General features: G+C 36.3%; 1 protein-coding gene across 7 annotated transcripts in view; it reads right to left on the bottom strand.

Moving 5' to 3' along the window:
- LOC763766 (ephrin type-A receptor 4a) overlaps positions 1–23,263 on the bottom strand; it is a 42,128-nt gene that overhangs the window by 5,378 nt on the left and 13,487 nt on the right. The window contains exons 3-11 of one of the 7 annotated variants that reach the window (XM_011683468.2): positions 17,035–17,273; positions 15,269–15,332; positions 14,609–14,717; positions 12,494–12,556; positions 10,248–10,298; positions 5,602–5,666; positions 3,443–3,601; positions 1,092–1,339; positions 535–738 (exon numbers count right to left, since the gene is read on the bottom strand). In XM_011683468.2, coding sequence (XP_011681770.1) covers positions 535–738; positions 1,092–1,339; positions 3,443–3,601; positions 5,602–5,666; positions 10,248–10,298; positions 12,494–12,528 — 762 coding nt within the window. In that variant the 5' untranslated portion in view covers positions 12,529–12,556; positions 14,609–14,717; positions 15,269–15,332; positions 17,035–17,273. The remainder of the gene's footprint in view (positions 1–534; positions 739–1,091; positions 1,340–3,442; positions 3,602–5,601; positions 5,667–10,247; positions 10,299–12,493; positions 12,557–14,608; positions 14,718–15,268; positions 15,333–17,034; positions 17,274–23,263) is intronic. The other 6 variants (XM_011683472.2, XM_011683478.2, XM_011683486.2 and 3 more) reach the window with 6 other exon arrangements.

The raw sequence follows: 23,263 nt of genomic DNA, 5'->3' as shown, positions 1-23,263 counted from the left end.
CATTGTAAGAAACTGAGTTGATCACAGCATGTAGACGAAACTGCCGACAAGTAAGGTACTACGGTTGAGGAATGTTTGTAAATTGCAATGATTATTTACAAGGTGGAACCGAATAACTGATACATCTTTCAGAAACATTTTATAAAAGGCATTTTTGATGGACACTTTCTGGATTAGAGCTACAAATCTCCATTTCTCTATTTGTTCATGTCTTGCAAGTGTTACAGGAATCTGCAAACACAAGAAATTTTTGAAGAAACTGTGGAAACAATGTTTAGAATGATTCAAATTATACTTTTTTCTCAAGGGCTACCACTTCCAACTCTTATCCAGGAAAGGAATATGCTTGGAGGCTGTTCTGAAACTATCCCACAGCCACTTGTCTTTGCGGCAGTTCAGTAGGTATTTTGACAAGGATGGTAGAACTATCATCCTTGATGCTTTACAGGCTGTTCTAAAGGTATTCCTCAAAGAACTATTTTCATGGAAGGAAAGATATCCTCAAGGCTCTTCTGACAGTAGAAGACCACTCACCCTTGTTTCATAGGCTCCATCCAGCTCCTTGCGTCTCGACAGCCCAAAGTCCGCTACTTTGCACACAAGATGTTCATTCACCAGGATGTTGCGAGCAGCGAGGTCGCGATGCACAAAGTTCATCTCTGATAGAAATCGCATTCCAAAACCGACGCCACGCATCATTCCAAGTAGTTGGGTCACTGTAAATCGTCCGTCATTTTCCTGCATTGAGAAAAGCAAAAAGTTTTACTTTCATTCTTCATGTCCAGTTCATAAAAGGTCCAGCTGTTATAGACAAACATGACTGGAATACATGCATGTACATATCATGATAATTACATGAATTTGTGAAGCGATAACTCTTAAGAATACAAATCTTGTGCAGAAGTGTTGTTTTATAAAGTCGTTGGTCTATGAATACTTCTGGTTTCAAGTAATTTTTGAAAGCTGGTCACAACTTCCAAAAGAAACAAACAAGAAAACCTCAAACATTTTCAAGCAATGGCAAAATTGAATAGCTGACATGCTATGACTGCTGACCTGTGACCCATGACCTATACTCCACATACACTCACCCTCAAGTATTTGTCTAGTGAACCGTTTTCCATGAATTCCGTCACAATCATGGCCGGTCTCGTCTTGGTGACCACACCCAGGAGTTTGATGACGTTGGGATGGTCAAACTGGCCCATGATGGAGGCCTCCGACAGGAAGTCCGAGCGGTCCTTGTCCGTTGCGCCCGTCTTGAGGGTCTTGACGGCCACCTTGATGGTCGTCTTGTCCGGCATAAGCATCAGTCCACTGCACACGTCTCCGAATTCGCCTGGATTTCACAACAACAACAAAAATGTGATATAATGGGTGTATAGTGTACGTTTGTTTCAACTTATCTTATGGGCAATTCATGGGATTACCTTGAGTCGTCATATTGAAACAAAAATCTACACACAACTTAAAGAGAAATGTAGAGAGAGATAGCATAACTTAATAGAGAGAGAGAGAGAGAGAGAGAGAGAGAGGCAAACGGAGGAAGAGAAAGATGGAAAGAGAGAACAGGTAAGAAAGAGCAAAGAGACAGACAGAGAAAGAGAGAGAGATGGAGAGAGACAGAGAGGGAGGGATAAAGATGGAAAGAGAGAAATTGATATAAACAGAAAGAGTAAGAGACACATACAGAGAGAGAGAGAGAGAGAGAGACAGAGAGAAAGAGAGACCTAATTGAGCAGGGTTTATATACATCTTCATTAAATAAAAAAAGAATAATAAAAAAAAACCTAAACAAATTTGAGGTGGTCACACACGCGCATGACTTCATCTATTGACACATTTGTCAGCCAAATAATGACACCTTCCACTGAGAAGCCATTCATAACATGACAAAAATCAATATGGAAATTGCTCCAAAATTGAAATTTCTCCCATTCCCCCATGCTGCCATCAATTTAACTCAATTTATCTCCATTTTGGCCTGCGTTCAGGCAGATGAGTCAGCACAGGGGTCTGACACCCTCTCCCTGATTTATTATCTTAGCCTCTAAAGATTTATTGTAGACTATACCAGCTCATTTTCATTCTCACAAGTTTCTATCAATCCAGAAGCTTCAACAAATGAACTTTATGATGGGCTACTACTACTGCTATATGGTATTAACTTTGTTATGATTTATCATTTAGTCTGTTCATGGCTGGAAGGTCAGAAACTCTGTGTTTAAGTATATGAATTGACACCTTTTTGGCTCTAAACAGACGTTTTCATTACAATGTATGAATTATGTCAACCTCTTTATGAATTTAATACACCAACTTTGTGCCACTAAACATCATGATCCAGGATTTATTTAAATCGGCCAAATTATTCAAACAAGAAGGTTCTAAAAAGATGTGTAACCATTTCAAATTACTGATGTATCTAAGTAAGATATTAACATATGCCTGTGAGACCCCCCCCCCCCCCCCGAAAAAAAAGCCCCTTTCATATAAAAATACAGTCAAACCTGCTTTAGTGACCATCTGTCTATAAAGACCACATGTTTTGTTTCCCTTGAAAAATTGTTTCTCATTGAAACATGTACTAAAGGAACCCGTCTACAAAGACCACTTTTTGTGTTTCCCATGGGTGGCCGCTATAGACATGTTTGACTGTAGTAAGAAAGACAAATATGACATTTTTTACGCTAACTGCCCTCTATCATCAAATCTGATGCCCCTTGCGTTGACCTTATTCACAGCCCAGCCAGCCCGATGTGTGAAAGTTTGTGAGTAATAGAATAACAATATTTCATGTACAGCATCCCCAGGATGAGTAATATGAATTATCTTCTTATCAAAGCATGCTGAGATCTTTCCTTCACACCCTTAAGGCAGTCATAAATTGAGTCAAAATTCAGCGCATCTCAATCGCAGTATCCCTAAAACTAGGGAGGGGGCAAACTCAGGTTAAAATATCCTCCACTTTATCACACATAATGGATGATTCTTTGAACTTTCAGGGACTAAATATACATTTTGTTTGACACTGACATCTAAGATTATAATCTGGAGACATTTTGTTTGTGCTATGACCGACCTTTAACCTAATGAGGATGAGGATACTTGAATGAATTTACCAATGCTTTACTTTTCCTTTTTCAAATCAGCAAAACAGCTATTTCACTATTCAAGCAAAAAGTTGTATGCCTGAAATGAATATACATAAAACAAAATAGGGGAACAAATGCCTGAGAAAGAAGACAAATATTATGCTATGAGCCATTCAAATTCAACGATTTTAGAAGATTATATCAATTATTGGATGAACTTCTTTCATCCTCTGTTTCGAGCTGGAAGCATGTACAGTCACATATTCTAAAACAGAGTTATAACACCCTTCTGGCTTTTTGATACCAAGTTTCATGAAACAGTGCCATTAAAGAAATGTCTTCCTTACCTCCACCGATGACTTCAAGGATCCGGATCTGCGTGGCGTCGATCTCGGTGGCGAACTCTTTGACGGCCTGGTTGGGGTCCTCATAGGTGAAGGGGTCCACGTAGGTCTTGACCTTCTTGATGTGGGGCAGGATAACTGTAGAGTGACCAAAGGTGATTGCTGGTGATCGTAATCGAAGTCGAGGAGGACGAGGAGGAGGAGGACGATGTCGAGTGCGATGAGGGATGCATGATTGGTGGTGAGAGTGATGGTGGAGCACGGCATGGTGATGATAAGGAGGAGGAATGGTGATAGGGGTGACGGAGAGAGAGGGTAGATGAGAACGAAGGATTTTAGTAGCGAGGATGAAGTTATAACGGCAACGATGATGGAGATGAGAATGATTGTGGTGATGATGAAGATGAGTTGAGACAGAAATGTTAGTTACACAGCATTTAACACAAGATAAGAAGATATAGAGTTTGTAGTGAACAGAAGCATGAATCGAGGAAGAATTCGGAGGACAAGGAGGACAAGGAGGATGAGGAGTCAAAGAAGAAAAAGAAGGAGAAGGAAAGAAAGAAGAAAGGAAGATGAAGAAGGAGGAGGAAAGGGAATACGAGAGAGAGAGAGAGAGAGAGAGAGAGAGAGAGAGAGAGAGGATGATGTCATGATGACGATATAGAGTCCATTCAAAGATGGAGAAAGAGAAAAAATAGTAAAAGCAAATGTCGAACAAAGTTACATCGGGTTAAAAGGAAAGCAATGATGATTTGGTATGCGATGATGGGGGAAATTGTGAAGGGGAACAGAATGGAGAGATGGAGATGGAGGGAAAGAGAGAGAGAGAGAGAGAGAGAGAGAGAGAGAGAGAGAGAGAGAGAGTGATATATTAGTATTTCAAAACTTTCTAAGCAGGACTGCAAATTGTTAATCAAGCTTGTTTTGTACGATCAAAGGTGCTAACGCTTTGTGCGGATGTCTTCTTTTCTTTTCTTTTTACATTCTCAAAGTTAGTTGGGTATATTAAGCCATGAAGCTATGAAATTTCATAAAATGCTACTTGTGCAGCAACTGGTTTTAGCATCAAAAATTAAAATTACATGTACTCTAAAAAGACCCACACTTTATTAATTCCTTAGAAACCTTTTTTAAATACCTAAAAGAAAATCAGTTTCTTGTTGAAAAGTAAAAATTTCTAGATATGAATACCACCAAGCATGTGATAAATTGATGTGGGATTAGTATGGGATGTATATGACATTATACTGATATTCTTTCTCATTACTAAGAATTAAGTGATAAATCAACATTGACAGTTTCGGATATATATTTTGATTTGTTGACAGTTTACTCATCTTCTAAAAGGCTAATGAGGTATTAACTAATAGTTTGGTCCACAAACTATCAATCATTTGTTGTTCTACTTAACTGCACAAAAAGTTGACATAATTTGTTAATATAAAAGCAATATAAAGTCCCCAAGTTATTCAAGGCATATATGTTTTTGTATTTAAATGTAGGACATGGATTTATTTAAATGGTAATTAAAAATATAATTTCCCTGCCTCGAGTTTCAAAAATAAAGTACTTGTCGATCAAATATTTATAAGAAATTCACTCTAGTGAAAAGTGCAATAAAACGAGTCACACAACCTTAAAAATATGAACCTCTGAAAATATTGTTCAATATACCAAGAGAGAAGACTGGTGAAATAAAACCATTTGGATATCATTTAATCGTTTTATATACTGTATAGTGTCTATTCCCAAAGTATCATAAGCAATATGGTGTTTTTAACAAAACCTCACTCATGAATATCAATATTTTCTGGAAATATATTCACACATGCTTTCACATCACACAAAATACACAAAAACCTCACTCAGAATAAAGCCTTGTTCACATACGACCTGGAAAACCACTTGTGCCAAAACCTGAAAACCTGATGTGCCAAAATAAAAGGGCATAGGCGTAGCACACTTCATATTTCTGTACCTTGTAATACTCTGAGAGGTATACATATATATATGTAAGGCCACTGTTGTTTGCAGCTACATTTTTCTCACTCTCTTGGTTTTTTTCTTTTTTATTCATTATGTTTTTATTAAATAACGTTTTTAGGTGAGCATATGTGAACAAGGCTCACGAGTGACTCTATCGTCCTTTTGATATTTACCTTCACCATTAGTGCCGTTGGCATATATGAGGTGGCCATTTTCTGAGGGAGGTACTTCCTTTTTCCTGTTAGGAGAAGGTAGGAGAGAAAAGAAACATTATAAATCTGAAATACAAGACTGATTAATATTTGTGAGATTTTAGGTTCCTCTTGGAGAAAAAAACATTGTTCATTTCTTAGAATATAAGTATTTACCCTCTGAATGTCATCCCAATCTGTCATCGAATTACTTCATTACATTATCTACCGGTATTCAAAAGCACATGAAACATTGTCTGTTAAGACACAAAAGGGCATTAACTTGTATACTTGAGCACAGAGTTAATGCCATTCTGGCTCTGAACAAGACAATATATTTTCTCCAAACAGATAATATATAAATATATAACTTTAAAGCAGTTTATATCAGATACAAAATGCAAGGTAAGAGTTGAGAACAGTCATTTATAAAAAGTTGCCATGTTTCATACTTGTTCTAGCGGTTTGAAGTGTTCCTGCTACGTCTTATCATGAGTCTTGGAAGAGAGAGGGAATATTATCCAAAGCCTACGGGGCAATTTAGCCGTCTTTCCAAGACCGATTTAGCATAAAATGCTCATTTGGAGGCTTTTAAAAGATGGGAATTTCATGGAAAACAGCCTGCCCTTGGTTGCTAAATGGCTGACAAGAAGGCTGTTTAGAGCCATTTTTGGATGTTGTTTGATGTTTGATGGAGTGCTTGTAGCTAAAGCAGTTATGCATCCTTCAGGCATTAGAGCCAATATGGCACATATGAGTAAGTTTAGGAGGGAGAGAGGGAGAGGGAGAGGGAGAGGGAGAGGGAGAGGGAGAGAGAGAGAGAGAGAGAGAGAGAGGGACATAAAGTGGGAATGGAGGGAGAGGAGAGGAAAAAAGGGTAACAGGAAAGAAAGAGAAAAGAAAAAGAGGGAGAGGGGGAGAGAGAGGGAGAGGGGGAGAGAGAGAGAGAAAGAGAGAGAGAGGGGGTGGGGATAGTCAGTGAGGAAAAAGAAAGAGGGAAAGATACAGAAATACAAAGAGTGAGGGGAAAGGGAAAGAGGGAGGAAGGAAAGAGAAATAGAAAGACAGAGAGACAAGGGGAGAGAGGATAGGAGGGAAAAGAGAGGAAAACCTGATGGGCTATAAAGGTAGAGAGAATAACAGCGATAAACTACATACTTTAATGCATTCCACCTCCTCTTTCTCTCAAATTTACCTGAATTGTTTAGGCTAAATCTTCTCTTTTAAAGTTGATTCATTACAAATATGGGAAGTGATGATGATAACAAATAATATGGCTTTGTGAATAATATACACTGCACCAAAATGTTTTGTTCAACATTTTTTAAAAGAGGAAAAATCAACGTATCCTTTCACAGATCTGTACGAAATAACACTGCCAGAACTTTGATAAACTTGAATTTACAACTAAAATGATTTCCTCTTTGCTTCATGACCTTGATGAATACTGCCAGCGTATGTCGATTTTGAAAAAAAATTGGCAAATGAACTAGCGAGAAAGAATTTTCAAGGCAGGAGAGGCAAGACCCAATCATCTTGCGAGAAGGGAAATATACGTAATATCGAGAAGTGAAGTGGTAAATTCTCCGCCAAGATTGAATCAGGGAATAATACATTTTTGAGGAGAGAGAAAATGCTACAGGATAAACAAGCTGACTGTGGGTGGGATATATCGAATACATACTAGAGGATATGGATTAGACCGAGACATTATGAGGAGAGGAAAAACTGATGGCAATAAATGACAAATTCCATGACAAGTTAGTGCATCTGTAACCTTTACTGAAATTTGAAGTGAAAATTCAACACCATGAATGTTTTCTTGTTGTTTTTGTCTATAAAGATTCCTTCGATATTGGAACTGTTCTCTTGCAGAACCATAAAAGATATCTTTACCTTACCTAATTGGAATGCTTAAAGGAAATCATGGGAAGCAAATTAGAATATAAATAATCATATTTTGAACAATTTAGAGTGCGCTTTTGTGGTATTTTGCGAAAATTTGGCTCTACAAAAGTGAAGAAAAGATTCAACGTTTATCTGCTCAACGAGAACAGCTAGCTTGTACCCAACACTGGTTACTGTGCCAAAATACCATATTGTTTGTGAAGAGCCGGAAGGGTGTTAACTCAATTAACACAGAGTCAATGCCCTTCTGGCTCTCAAAATACAATAAACAATAACACAACGGTTTACAGGAAACATGTTTATCAAATCTAAGTGCCCCTGATATTTAAAAGGTGAAAATAATCTAAAACTAGAACAAAAGAAATCGGAAGTACTAACAATTTGATTTCTAAGATAATTTACTTTTCTAGCAACACAAAACCATTGTGCATCGCTACTCTTGATTTTAACACAACTTATTTTCAAACAGATCTGTCTAGGCATGCAATACATTTCTTCTATTTCTGACATAAACTTTGCTTTTGATGACATTTTTGCAATATCTCAGAACAAAAATAAGCGATATTAATGATTTGTTTTCGGTTCGTTTTCGGTTCTCAGAAATCGAGACACATTTCTGTTAAAGTAATCATTCATTGTAATGCAATAAAAGAATTATCTACATATCAGATGAAAAAAAAATAATTTCCCTGTATGCAAAACCATTGTAACAATTAGTGAAAATGCAAGAGATGAAAAACAAAGAATCTAATCGTTTCATGGTAAAAAAATGGAATGGAGAAATAACTAATGGTAAAACAATTGTAAGTGAGTCCTTTGTGAAAGGTAAACAAAATTGTGACATGGAAATGTTTGCTTTAAGATCTAATAAATGCCTACTAAAGAAATACAATCAAGTAAGAAAGATGAATCTTGGAAAAATGCAGTTCTACGGTCTAGCATAGATGAAATAAAATCACAAAATGAGCAGTGGATATCTATTTTGTTATAAATGAAGAAATGATTTCCCAAAGTATTTGCCCAATAATTGGTGATAGTACATGTCATTCTAAAACAATTTAAAAACTACATCTTCTACAAACAAAAATGTACGAAACTTTCATGACAAAACATTTTGCATAATTTGATATAAACAGGATTTTCCCACTCTTAACAAGCTTCTATAGACCAAGAAATTGTTTGAATTATGAAATATTGTTGCATTTTATTTTAGAATTATTTTGAAACATGGCCAAACCTATAGTGTATCAGAATACGTTAGAAGACAGTTTGTCCTTTAAAAAGATGAAATGTCAAATGTCATCTTTCAACTATACTCAAACACTTTCTCAAGGTTCATAGAAAACAGTTACATATAAATGTTTCAGATACATGTATTATATCACAGGAAGTTCACATTTGGTATAAAAATTGACTGTTATTGACATTGTTGATCTTTTTATCAAAACAAATTATTACTTTGGTGCTATGTCAGAAGAAACCTTGGAACTTACTGAATTTACATACTCCAAAGAAAGAAAAGAGGGGGTAGAAAAGAATATTGCCATTCATTTTCTCACCTTATATAACAATAATGATTTTATTTAAAATTGGTAATACCACTATAATCAAAAGAGCCGTTACAAAAAGTATTCCTTTGATTAATTTTTTTCTTCATAAAGTACAAATGTGAACTTCCCTGTTAGAGGATGCAAAAGCTGTTGAGGGAAAGATTAAACAAATGTTACAAATCAATTGTGGTCCATCTAACATGAGGGGCACAACATCATTGATAAGGGAACTCTATATGGTATATATATGATACTATAAAACCAAAGGGATGGGGGAGGGGGTCACAGATGACTTTGGGGTGGGGTTACAGGTTAATTCAGGTGAAATTAGTCATTTTGATGGTTGTATACGTCATCAAACGGGTAAATGTATGAGTAATGTGCATGTGATTTGTGTGTGTTACAGAAAGTAAACAAAACAAGAAACATAAACACAGGTGGAGAATGATAGGGCGACATAAAGCAGTGAGGAAGAACAAAAACAACATGCAACTTTGACATTGAAACAACTGATCGGGATAAGTAGGCTGCAAGGCAAAGCAAAACAAAAAATGGAATAAATAATAGAAATAAAAGCGGATAAAGTATTTAATGTAAATCATGTGATTCGAATGACATCCTATATAATAAAGCTCCCAACATAAAAAGTTGTTCAAAAATATTTAAGCAAGACCTAAGATTTGAAGAAGATAACATGAATCTAGACAGAGTTGGTGAAATCTATTTGTCCATAAAGGCACATAAATACAATTGTTTTTTCAGGTAACTTTTGGCATTCAAGAGTAAATATAGATGAAGATTTTAAATGCCAGCAGTTTCAAAGAGAAGGTGACGAGCTTAGAGATAACAATTGCATGATGAGAGAAATTTATGATTGCAGAAAGAGTATAGTTTCAAATAAGGATTTGTGAAATAAAATTCAGTAAATTTACAAACGAGAGACAAAACTATTACAAAGGCTCAAAGAGAATTTACTTTGTGACTTCAATGGATTACTTATAATATGTTGCTTCTTCACATTAAATATTTTTTAGAAGAGATACTTTGCTTATACAAGATGTCACAGAAGATCACAGGATTTACACCAAAAAAGCGAGAGAATATAGGTAAAATATGAAGGATTTTTATCGATCATGGAAAAAGAAGAGAAAAAAAATCTTCTCTCGTTACCTAGGAGGTAGAGTAGAGATCTGATAGTACAATTGCTGCTTGGCCTTCCATCTGAGGGAGGAGAGTTAATAAGTGGAAGGGACAGAAACAAGTAATCACAAATCAGTTCACAGTGAGTACATTAGTCAAACTCACTCCCTCTGGCAGTATAGTGACAAACCGCTGTGGTGTACTTGGTGATGGTGGTGGTGTATGGTGGAGGCAAAGAGCAAATGATAATGGAATTTGGTTGTCGTTTTTTTGTGCATTGTGCAACAGGTGGCGGTATCGGTCGGTTATTTCAGTGATTTCACACCATTAATATGCAACAAACATTAGTCAGGAGAGTGCCCTGTGCAAAATGCATTATACTGTCAGCTTGAGATCAGACAAGGATAACATAATACTCTCCCAGTTTACAGAACAATTATAACTACTAATTCAAAATCATTTCAGTCCTAAAACTATTATAATTGCTTTCAAATTCGAAACAACTTGAAGCAGATTTCTAAAACCAGTTCTCTATGTTAAGATCTACCTAAGATTTCAACAAATCTGATACTGTTAAAAAATTATTTCCTTGCAAACCTCTGAAAAACAGAGGCTGCAGAACTTGCTTCACTAGAAGCTTATCTCATTAAGCAAAGAGCTATCTATATGAACTAAGCTTCTTCCATTGTATCACTTTAATTTGATTTTTATTGCTTATTTTCAGTTCATTTTACAAAATTTGTATTTAGCTACACAGGTCCTCAGAGTGTTAGTTAGAGAGGCTGTTAAAATGTTGTTTAGTTACAAAGCAAGCTTGCCATTAGATACAATGTTAAATGACTTAAAGGACTGACTAAACATATTTTGGTCATCCTGACTTGTAACATGGTTTTACGACCATTTTCTTACAAATGAAGAAATAGTATTAGACAGTTCGCACCACCACCACACAAAGTACAACAGTTACCACAATATAGGTCATATTGTTACTCGTTATGTGTTATAAGCTTTTACGAAACATGCAAACAAACTCGATCTATGTTTTTTTTTGGTTAATTGTTAGCTATCTGCACGTGCATACATGCCATGCCTGAAATTAACCCCAAAATGCTTATTAACTCAAATATAATATCATTCAACACAAAACATGCTGTTAATTCTGAAAAATCATGCAATTTTATGGCAAGATCATATCATGCTTTCAACCTTGCCATGTACTTTAAAGTTAGTCCACAATGCCATGCGATTCATTCCGTTTTCATCTCAAACAGACACAAAACAATACAAGTAAAGCGCATGCATTCCACACACCTTCATACATGACAAGACAAACAAGAACAAGAGGACACAAGAAGACTGTTTCACAGAAAGAACGATAGAAGACTTCTTTCACAGACAACAGTAAATAGTAATGGTGGATGGGGGAGGGAGTTTCATTATATCATAATGCTTTTCATTGTTACTCATGAATATATGCATTGTTGTGATGGTAATATATGATTGCTGTGATGAGTGGGGTGATAGGTTTCGTGACTGTAGAGGGCGGTAGAAGCTTTTAGGAGGTGTGGTGAATCCTCCGAAAGCTTGGTGAAAAATGATGGCGAGAGAAATAACGTCTCTCCCCCCAAAATGACACAAACTCGAGACTACATCTACAAGTGATATAGTGTACACTATAAACCTATGTCTACGTAATATTACTGCGATCTATCTTATAGTTAAAATTTAGTTAGAAGAACAACTGGAATAAAGATATTTAGTGAAAAAAGATGATTTACAAACACTTTTCTACTTTAAATAAATGTCAGATGAATCTCAAATCTGTACTTTTAAAGAATTCATAATGGAGCCAAAAGAAGTTTCATGCTTTAAATCTAGAAGTTTAAAGTAGAAAATAGTATAATTTTGATTGTCTAAGGATAGAAAACCCTTCACCAAAATGAAATCTCGTCCTTAGTTTTCCGAAATAGAATTAGACAGTGGTGAAACGAAAATAAATAAAAAAATAAAGCACAGAAAAAAGCTGAAATAAAAGAAGTGAGCTCATACTTGAAATGAAAGAAAAGGTTTTACTGTTAACTTGTAAAAGGTTAACTTGTAAAAGGTCAAATTATAGGAACATTAATAGACAGTGTCATGAGGTCTTAGCAGCCACCATTATGCATTTGGGGGGTTAAATGAAATCATAATCAGAGGGGCATGGGTTGTGACATTATTTCTTATGTTCACACTAGGCGTGAGCTGCCTTTGAAAGTCTGATAACGATCGTTATTTACCGAGCTTTGGAGGCGTCGGGGCCTGTTTGAGACATGCCCTTTCTCAACTGTTTCAGGGATTTTCTGGGGTAATGGAAAGAGAGACACATAGACAATACACATCAGAGACTCCACACCAAGAAGAAATATCGCCATGCACTTATACGGCAGAGTCCTTTTACACTGTATGAAATTAATTCAATTCTGATCAAAAGACACATTTTGATAAATTTACCCCTTTTGGTCCAATTACATTTTCTTACAGGTCATGCAAATATCACTGTATCATGAAAATATTTTTGTTTTAATTATATATAGACAAATCTTATTTAGTATCTTCAAAATTATTTCAAAACATAAAACCAATATGAATTTTGAAAACTTATTGAATGTATCTTCTACAAATTTAAATTATTGAATGGTTTTTCTGTTTTGTTGGGGTTTTGAATTCTCTGCCTGCCTTGAAACAGAAATGAGTAAAACTTAATAATACTTCCACAATATTTTGAAATAATAACTAACAATTCTAGCTCCTACTTTACGAGATATATACATGCAGAAGCACATGAACATTTTGACATGCACATATAAACCAAAAATTACATTTAACCAAATAATAATTCAACATTGAATAAATTATAAGAACATGCAATTTAGAAGCAACTGCCCCAACCACGGAAACATAAAAAGATCAATAAATATGTAGATATATTTTTTTGTTTAATTTCTAGGACTTAAAGAGGACATTGAATTATACTTTGATACCAATCTAATCAAATTCTTTTTCTGTGAAGTAGCAAACATTGTGGATATTTTGTTCAATCCTTTATACGAAGAAATGTTATTGTTGCATATTATGTGATAAATTATCAATATCCATACTCCTTTGGCTTTTGGTTTGGTCATACAATTTATAGACTGCAGTTTTTTTAACTATTCCATTAGGGCTTTGCAACAACAAAAATTCCATTCCTTTGTGATAGGACATTGTTTGTTTTTTGTGACAGACATAGAGGTATAATAGTTGAAGGTATTAGTAAAGGTTTGTGATGAATGACAGTGCATTTTTTTTATCTTGTGGAAAGGGGGAGCTGGGTTGCTTTAGTTTGGTTAATGTGATATGAACTTGAATTACAAGGGAGGGGGTTTGTTAGTGCATGAGGACCTTCGGCAAGACCTTCCCTTGCTAATCATTAACACATCCTTACATGAACACACCCCCCTTTTAAACCCTTTGCTTTTAAATAATTCAAAGAGAAATAGTCTTTAACATCGAATTTCAGCCCTGAACATATACTGCATGCTTAACTTCCACTCAAAATGCAATGAAAAAGACAAAATTTCATGCTTTTGAAATAAAGTAACTCAAAATCATTTCTCGTCTCATTAGAATATTTCTTCAACGCCAGACTCGTAGCAATAAAAGCAAAATAATATTCCAGCATTGACAAATATGCGACACACAGATTAAATTAAAAATATTCAGAATCAAAATGAGCTTTGTCCCGATGCTTTTTCGATAATCAAGGCTACAAAGAAAGAAATATTATAATTCAAAGTTTCAAACCATAAACTCTCTGAAATGCAGTGTAAATGTTACATAACCCTCATTAATATTGCAACACCATTCTTGTTACATGTTCTTCAGCTAGAGAAAAGGGTAAGTTTTGTTGTTTTTCTTCACTGCAAACTAGTATTAGGGAGACACAAATTTTTCGAGGGGTCCTTTAGTAAAACTCTGGGAGAGAAAGTGTACAAAAAATGAACTGCGCAGCCCACAGCAATGCAGTTATTGAGAAAATAAGTAAGATCTGCTGACAACCAAACCCTAACAAGGAGGGAACCGAAAATGAATTTCACACAGACACACTACGGAGGAAAGAAAGTTGTCTTTTTGTTTTCCTTTGTCAACTTCCCGCCCACTTTCAAACATTACTACATCATCATGGACTAGGACTAACTCGGTACCTATTTAGGGGAACAAAGAATCTTCTAGTCATTTATATACAGTAACATTTCACTGCATCGGATAAAACCTCGACTGTTGTAGAACAAGGGGACCTGTACATTTCATTTGGTAGTGGGGTCAAATTGGTGTCAGGCCAAAGGTTAAAGGTCGTGAAAAGGGTTACATACCTTCTCCAGAAGACGAGGAAGATGACCACGGCTACCAAGACAACAATGATGAAGATGGCCGACACCGCGGCCGCTAGAATAACAGTTGGCACAGACTGACCCCCAGAACCTGCAAAGGTCAAATATTCATGAAGAAGATATTTTGAATGTTTCACAAGACATCTAAATGTACATAAAAACGTTCTTTAAAAAAAAATATATATTCCTTTTTCTTCATGTTCTAATTTCATCCAGTTCGCAGTGACTATAGGCACATATCTTTAACTTTTGTATCAAAAGAAACATCCTGAACCTGTAAACCAGTCCACTATACTCATATTATCTGGTGCAACTCTGATGACTGTAATAATTATGAAGTAGCTAATGCCCCATTCACATTGAAAACACCATCATGAACCAATAACAATGATGACTGTACTCTTAAATATGAAATAGAAGCTTATAGCCTGTTCACTGTGATCCAACATTTGCTATAGATATAGGCTAATTAGGCTTAGGGTTAGGGTTATGGCCAGGTACAGTGTTTGATCCAGGGTCAAAGTTCAAAATTTGGTTCATCAAGGATATTGACCGGGGAGAAATTATAACAGATACGTGTTTCAAACAGCTAATGAACCCTGTTCACACATTAAAGGAAAACCAATGGGCATGTGGACTCACCTGATGAAGTAGCTAATACTTGTTGGCTATAGGCACCTACCCCACTCGCAGTATTGGCTGCAACCTACAAAAAGAAAACCATGAGAAATTACATGTTGTATCAATCATCCTAGAAAGAAAAAATAACTGGGAATCCCCAAAATACATTTTTCTTTTTAAAAATGAATATTTCCCCACTAGACGAATCTGTAAATTTGTGTCATTTATTTCTTTTCACAAAACTTTTCAGGTTATACAGCCCAACTTTTATTTTTTCAAAGTGAAGGAATAAGAGACAAGAGAGGTAGATACAGTAACATGAAGATATAGGGAGGCAGAGGCACAAAGAGATAGAGAGATAGAGAGAGAGATAGAGAGATAGAGAGATAGAGAGATAGAGAGATAGAGAGATAGAGAGAGAGAGAGAGAGAGAGAGAGAGAGAGAGAGAGAGAAAGACCTAAGAACATTTACAAGAGACCAGAAAAATAAAGTATATAATGAAATTGAGAGAACTGAAAGAGAAAAGAAAATAAAGAAACTAAATAGAATATGTTCAAATTAAAAACAAATATTGAAACTAGAAAGGAATTAAACCACAGAGCAAATAAAAATAACTAACTTACAAAAACATATAGAGCCTGTTTCATTATTTTAAGCAAGACTCAATATTGTGATTGAAATTCAAGCAACACAATCTAGTAGCTCCTCGTTGATTGTGGTTATTCTGATCATATATTTAGATTCAGATCTCTTTCTGTCTCTCTCTCTCTCTCAAGCAAACAAGTCAATATAAACCAGTGCACGGCACACAGAAACATGATCTTGGAAATGGATTTTTCTGAAATAATTGAAGATATAATGTCCAAACAATTGATTTTATTTTGAATAATTGAGTGGTGTATGTTTCCAGACGCACCGATTGCATACGGTTGCGTAGAATAAATTGTTCTTGGAAACTGTTTCAATCAAGAAAAAAGGTCTCTGCATCTGTTATTACATTCATATTCCCTTTTCGAACAAAAATGCTCTGTAATTCATCGATAAAAGCTAAAAACAAACTCCTGAAATAGAGAATTTCACTTGAACTAACAGCAAACGTATTTGAAAAAAATATTAATGAGCGGTATAAGCCGACATGATGAGTTGACTTTGTGCGTCAGTAGCAAGTATAATACTGCTGCTATCGGTATAACCACTATGCACTCCCATTATTTTGCGACTTTGAAATGTCAAATCGGCAATATGGATATAAAGGAGAGAAGCTTTTGTCAATAATAAAACTCCTCTGACCTTTACTGAGTCTATGTCTGCTAAGATCACGATACAAAAGAGTGGAGAATGGTGGGTGTTTTGAGCGAAGATGTTGAGAATATATGCGGGTTTAAGATAATGGGTCATAAAAATGTATATCTGATATTTGAATGATGTATACCGGTACAAATATTGTTTTGATGTTGGTTGTATAAGATGTAAATGTGATTTAAGTTCTGGTTATACAAAACTGCCCATTGGGGCAAAGATATGCAGGGGAGGGGGGGGGGGGAATATCATAAGTCTAAAAAAAAAACTGTGGGCACTTAATTTTGTGATGCATAGGGGGTGATAAAACAATATGCAATAAAATAAAGTCTTCCTCCTATTTTAGTCAAGGAGATTGGTAGTTCCATGATATTCATCTTTACAACATTAGTTAGATTCAAATTTTTTCATCTTTTACAGGCCTTGGCAGTGAAGAAAAAGAAATAGTCAGAACATTCACAATGGCTTTTAAATTGGCAGGACTTACCTCAAAGACATACTCTGTTCCTGGCACCAACCCATGGACAGTCGTCTCCTGCACCTCACCGTCAAGGACAGCCTGGTAGTGGTACTTGACGTTCTCCTGCGTCTCTGCGCTCGTACGGTAGATCACCTGGTAGTTGGTGATCTCGCCGTTGGGGAAGAGCGGCTGGCGCCATCTCAGTTTGATGGACTCGTCGTTGACGTCGTCCTCCACCACCTTGAGGTCTCGCACAGCAGAAGGCACTGAGGAAATGAAGAGAAATAGTTCAAGTTGAATGCATGTTGAAAGGATTAGAATGCATGTTGAATGGACTTGAATGCATATTGAATACATATTGAATACATATTGATGGACTTATCGTTGATGTCGTCTTATACCACCTTGAGGTCTCGCACAGCAGAAGGCACTGAGGAACGGATAGAAAGAGTTCTAGTTGAATGCATGTTGAATGGACTTGAATGCATGTTGAATATAGACTTGAATGCATGTTAAATGTAGACTTGAATGCATGTTAAATGCATTTTGAATACAAGTTGAATACAAATTGAATACAAATTGAATACAAAACTGAATGAAAATTAAGCACAGTTTGAATGAAAATTGAATACAGACTGAAATGAATTTGTACACAAATTGAATATAAGTTCTCTTGCAAGTTCCAGTCCAGCATGGAATCTTCTATAAACTCTTTACCTGTCTTGGTCAACCAATCAAACAACATTGGACTACCACAGTTGAACTTTGTCACACATACAGTGTACAGCGAACAAAAAACAAAATAACTTCTATTGATGTCTCAGTTCAAAAACTTGTATATTTTGTTAGATGAAGGAATAAAGAAGCAAGTCATTAGCAATTTAAGGAGAAGGGACGAGTTGTCAGCTTGTGCATATCAATTATCAAATTTCATGATACAGGCAGTACTATTAATCAAATCAGACTTGATTTCAATTATACTTTCACATGAATCATATTTGCTGAGAGTATGTACAGATTTTTTGTCAGGTTTTGACATGTGTTACAAGAGAGTTGATAAGCTAATCATAATTGCATTTGTCATAATTGCAAACATAAGATGACACATTTTATATCGTCAAAAGATGTGGGAGAAAATATGCCCTAACCAAATGAAATACTGCAAAGACCAGTATTGAGGGATCTGATTCCAAATTCCTGATGCTCGAGATAAAGAAGCATTTACTCCGTCAAATTCAGGCTTGAGACTTTCTTTGCCAAAACATCAATTATTGGCGAATTTACTTCTCAATCGACACGTCTGTCCTCGACCACGGTCGTTAGACTCGGTTCGTTTCTCAATCCCAGGTTTAGTTACCAAATGTAGAAATGCACGTGTAAGATTGCTGTCTTTTATTAGATGACATACGACTCGGCGGCGTCCCATATTCAATAACAAATGCTGGATGGAGTCCAGAAAAACACCAACACCAAAAAAAGGGTGACTTACAATATAGTGTAAGTGGTCTTGAAAAACAATGACAAGAAGGAATATAGCATTGATACTGTTCAAAGAATTAAAAAGAACTCCAAGCTTTAATTGGATTCTGATTTTATCTTAAAGATTGATTACCGGTATTGCTTTCTTTACTTTGCTGTGGATAAATCAGTCATTATGATTTTTGTTTTCAATTATCATATTATCACCGATATAATGATAGCTAAAAACTTGTTGTGATGAGTACCTTCTCTCGTCTTATATTTGATCCTGTGTTTCCTTCTTTCAAGAAAATATCAATTTTAAACTTCATTTTAAACTTGAGATCTTTCTTGACTTCAACGAAACTGATTTTGCTTCTTCGAGAAAAGATGGCTAACTCTGTATTTGATAACTGAATTGATGTATCATAATTGTATTCAAACCATGGCTCAGGCTGTGGCATTTATAAGTCACAATATTAAAATAAAAAGAATCCTCACTGACATGTCCCAATAACTAGTTCCCACACAGTTGAAAATGATATCATGATATCATCGGTAGGAATCCAAGTATTTTCCATTTCCGTCAATAATAGCTGACCCGAAACAAAGCACGGCACATCTGGGTTTAATAAAAAGGATCCCTCAGGTTCTGACCCTCATGTGTATGTCATATAGAAGCTGGGCATAAAGCTGATCCTGGTGGTTATCAGTGGTGGAATGAAACCAGAAAAACACATCCAAAATGCCCTTGGAATAACAACCGTCCTCATAATTCTTGCTTGATTGAGTCGTTGACGCCAATAATCAAACATAAAAACTTGCTGTGAAACAAGTTCATGTGGGGAGAGAGGAGAAGGAGAAGCAAGAAAGATGCACATTTTCAATGAAAGGACGAGACTGAAAATGCAAGTTGCGAAGAATCACAAGAAATTTCTGTGTTTTCTTTTCTTTCTTGATAATTCAGAACTGGTGTATTCATATAAAAATATATAAATAAAGACTATTGATCTACTATATAAGTAAGGAGCAATAATTATATTTATTTTTTCTCTTCTCTCTTTTACTTTTTTTTTCTTCAGAGGGACAAGAACCTGCCATTTCCATGAACTGATTTAAATGAGATCTTGTTTTTAAAAAGTTGTTGAATTCACTGATATCAGCCTTCATGTACTCAGGCCTATTTCCTGTACCTTGATATAATCCTTGGGATAGCAAAAGTATGTCACATCCTGTATTTCATTTCAATTTCCCAAATGAGTATGATACAGTCTGTACAGAGCCAAAAGGGCGTTAACTCTATTTTAACTATTACTCTTTTCACACTGGTTTTGCTTAACCCCGTACTTTGCTTAGACCCGTACTATCCTTAACCCCAGACTATTTTTTTGGCTTTTCACACTCGCTGTTTTTAGTCCCATACTACCGCCTATTCCGGAATAAGAAAATTCCCGCTGTTCTCACTGCATTTCGTTAACCCCGGATATCGTGTATGTTATGATAGGACATACTTCGCATCTGGCCAGCTGCGATACGCTCCATTGCGTAGTACCGGACTATTTTTCGTTTCTGTTCTCATTCGTTTGCTTAGCACCGCAATTGCGGGGTTAGCAGGAGTTAGCACCACAATTGCAGAGTTAGCCCTGCTATTTTGCAGGGTTAGTTAACCCCGTACTATAGGTGGGGTTAGCCAACTTTAGCCCACTTTGGTAAAAGCCAGTGTGAACAGAAAGTGGAATAGGCTTAACCCCGTACTATAGGTGGGGTTAAGACCCCCCCCTTAACCCCACCTATAGTACGGGGTTAAGGAAAATATTGCCAGTGTGAAAAGCATATAAATGAGTTAGTGGCCTTATGGCTCCAAGCAGATGATACTGGGCCTGTAGGTACGGATTAAGTGCCTGCATCATCAGGGAATCCCCCTCCAGGACACCTTTCTTAAACCTTTGTCTCAGAGAGATTACACAAGTTGCAGGACTGCATTTTGGACATAAACAACCCAAGGATGAAATGGAAAGATGGTCTGCCATGCGCCAAAGTCAATGCATAAATTTGGTGAGTTGCGCCCTTCTAGCTCCGAACAGGTGGAATCCTACAATGGCTCCATACTGGTGGATCATGTGAGGCTGAACAAGCTCCTGGTGCAAATTATCTCCTTATCTCGTCCTTTTTTATTCTCTTTATCAGCGTAGGGTGAAAACAAGAGAGAGTAAAGCTGCGACTCAAATCTGATAATGGACCGTCACAAGTATTGTTGCCAGGTTTTTCAATCCTAATTACGATCTGAAGGGAGAGGGGGGTGTGTTTGCGCATCGGTGTTGAGTTAATGCAACAACGCCAGCTGTGACAGTATTAGTGTGGCTTTACATCTCCGTGGAGGGTTCTCGTAAGGGAAATGTTTGCAAACAGTTGTTTTGTTCGAGACACTTTGAACTTCTCACAAGGAATCTTCCAGAGGTTCTTCTTTCGTTGACACCTTGTGGCTACAACAAAAGTCCTTACTTCATCACAAATTAGATCAGCTGTAACAAGTATCCCTTTCAATATATGAAAAACTAGGGTGGGAAATTCAACTAGGAGTCTGTCGACCATGTGACAACAAGCTGAACTTGTCTGAAGCAGCCAGAATGAAACTATATATATCTTTGATGTGTTTTAGTTTTCCTTCTTCCCCCCCAGTCCTATAAATAAAAATGGATTTCTAAAACCAACAAAAGCACATTGAAAGGGTAAAGGCAAAGGGATAAATCGGATAATAGTAAGATGGCGCCATCTGGCTTTCTGTACATTTAGGCATATCTAACATACACTTGCATTAAAATGTTTTCTTTCTACAAGAACTGTATTATCTTGAATCTAAAGGTTCATATTGTTCATATTTATTGTCCATTTAACGATCAAAATTGTTCTCTTCATATTCCTTACACAGAGAATTATACTAAGAATTACAATTTGTATTCAGCAGTAAAAGCAGTGCTAATAATATGTATAATCTACTCATTTTGGCCAACATATTATAAATTCCTTTGTTTTTAAAGTAGTAAAGGTGAAATATCACAAATAAACATCTTGAATGACTGATAAACAAGAATCTACAAATTTACCTCAAAAACAATCATTTGACAGATATTTATGGCACAATGAGTGTGGCCTTGTCCTGAAAAACAGCTTCCGAACATAAATTTCACACTTGCACCTAGGAAAAATTATCTGAATCAAATTCTGACCTTGCGGCTACACTCGTGTCAATTGCAAAAGTCATCAGTTATTGGGTTGACATTCACATGTTCCTACTCAAATAAAAACAGCTTGCTCCGATCATATTCTCCGCAAAGAGATTTAGACAAGGAGATATCTAGAAGAAATTTGAAGATTCCCAATCACAGAGAAACAACTCAAATGTGTTCAACATCACAAAAACGTTATACATATGCTTCCAACTTCCTTGAACTAAAAGGAAAACTGGTATAATTTGTTGGGGAGAGAAGGGAAGGAGAGGGAGATGTCAGAACAAATCTGATTAGGGCAACAATTACACTCACCACATGAAATATTCAGCTGGAAACAATATATCAAATCATTAGCACTTCACCTTCTAGATAATTGCAGTAAGCAGCGAGCTACTGTTCTAATAAAGGCAAGACCTTTTGGGGTTCAACACAAATGCTATGTCGAGGTCTTCAAGTGTTTTTTGATAAAAACTAAGTAAAGATTGTTCTGTCTTGAATCACTGAAATTGATTTTTTTTCCCCCTCACATCCTCTTGTTTTCTTCAGATAAAATTTGTACTGCTTACTTGCAGTAACAAGTAAATCATCAAGAATCTATTCCAGGCTGTTCAGGAAAATACTTTGTTTTCTAATTGAGATAAAAATAATCTAAATCGTTGCAAGAAATACACGCACTAACAGAAATACTAACTCTTTGAAAGAAATCCATCTGCTTCTTTGATGGTTAAAGTTTGTTTGCTATACTTTTTATCTTTTTATTGCTTGTAAACTCACGATTTTGTCAAAATCACTGCTATCCTGGAATGAGATGCCAATCACCCTATCCTATAACAACACAGGCCTCTTCAAACACCTCAGAACACTTCATTATCACTGCCCAATACCCAAAACATGGCATATACCTCAAGACTTTCACAACGACGTGATTTCTCTGCGGACGAAGAGACCCTTCATTTTATTGACTCGCCATCTAGTGGCCGTTCACCAAAATCAGTGATTTCACGTCTCGTCATCCCGAATCTGCAAGTCCTATTAGCGGTAACGGTACTTCACGAAAATGGAAATTTCCACCGCAAAGGGGCTTTGATTGTGTGTTCTTTGTTCGTAAAGGTGAATGAATTATAGCCGCCTGTCTTTGTTCTGGGGTAGTGACACAGGTCCGAGAGGAGGGCCGTGCTTGCGAAAATATGAGCGAACACCTTCGGAGATCATGACAAATAATGACGATAGGGCACGTCATCAGGAGTTTCGAAACAAGAAGCCAATTTGAAGGGGTTGTCATCTTAATGGGTAACCCTCACCTGGAGAGAAAGCTTTGTTTGATTTTTAAAAGTTTTTGAAGGTGATGAGCAATATTTCCGTCAGGTGTTTGGGTTTAACGTTTATGATGCGCATTTAAGAACTTCAAGAGATGGGTGATGCCCTTATGCATCACCTTCGAAGGGACCAATCTCTCTTGAGAAAAAAAAAGTCCATGAGTATCACATCGATGAATATCGATGGGGGAATCGATGACGGCAGCCCATGATCTAATCGCTTTAAACATTTTCTTCACTTTTGATGAGGAA

This window comes from Strongylocentrotus purpuratus, unplaced genomic scaffold (genome assembly GCF_000002235.5).
Source record: "Strongylocentrotus purpuratus isolate Spur 01 unplaced genomic scaffold, Spur_5.0 spur5_scaffold_16, whole genome shotgun sequence".
Taxonomy (NCBI): Eukaryota; Metazoa; Echinodermata; class Echinoidea; order Camarodonta; family Strongylocentrotidae; genus Strongylocentrotus; species Strongylocentrotus purpuratus.
The sequence above is the reverse complement of the archived record's forward strand: the minus strand, read 5'-3'. Positions and strand labels throughout refer to the sequence as shown.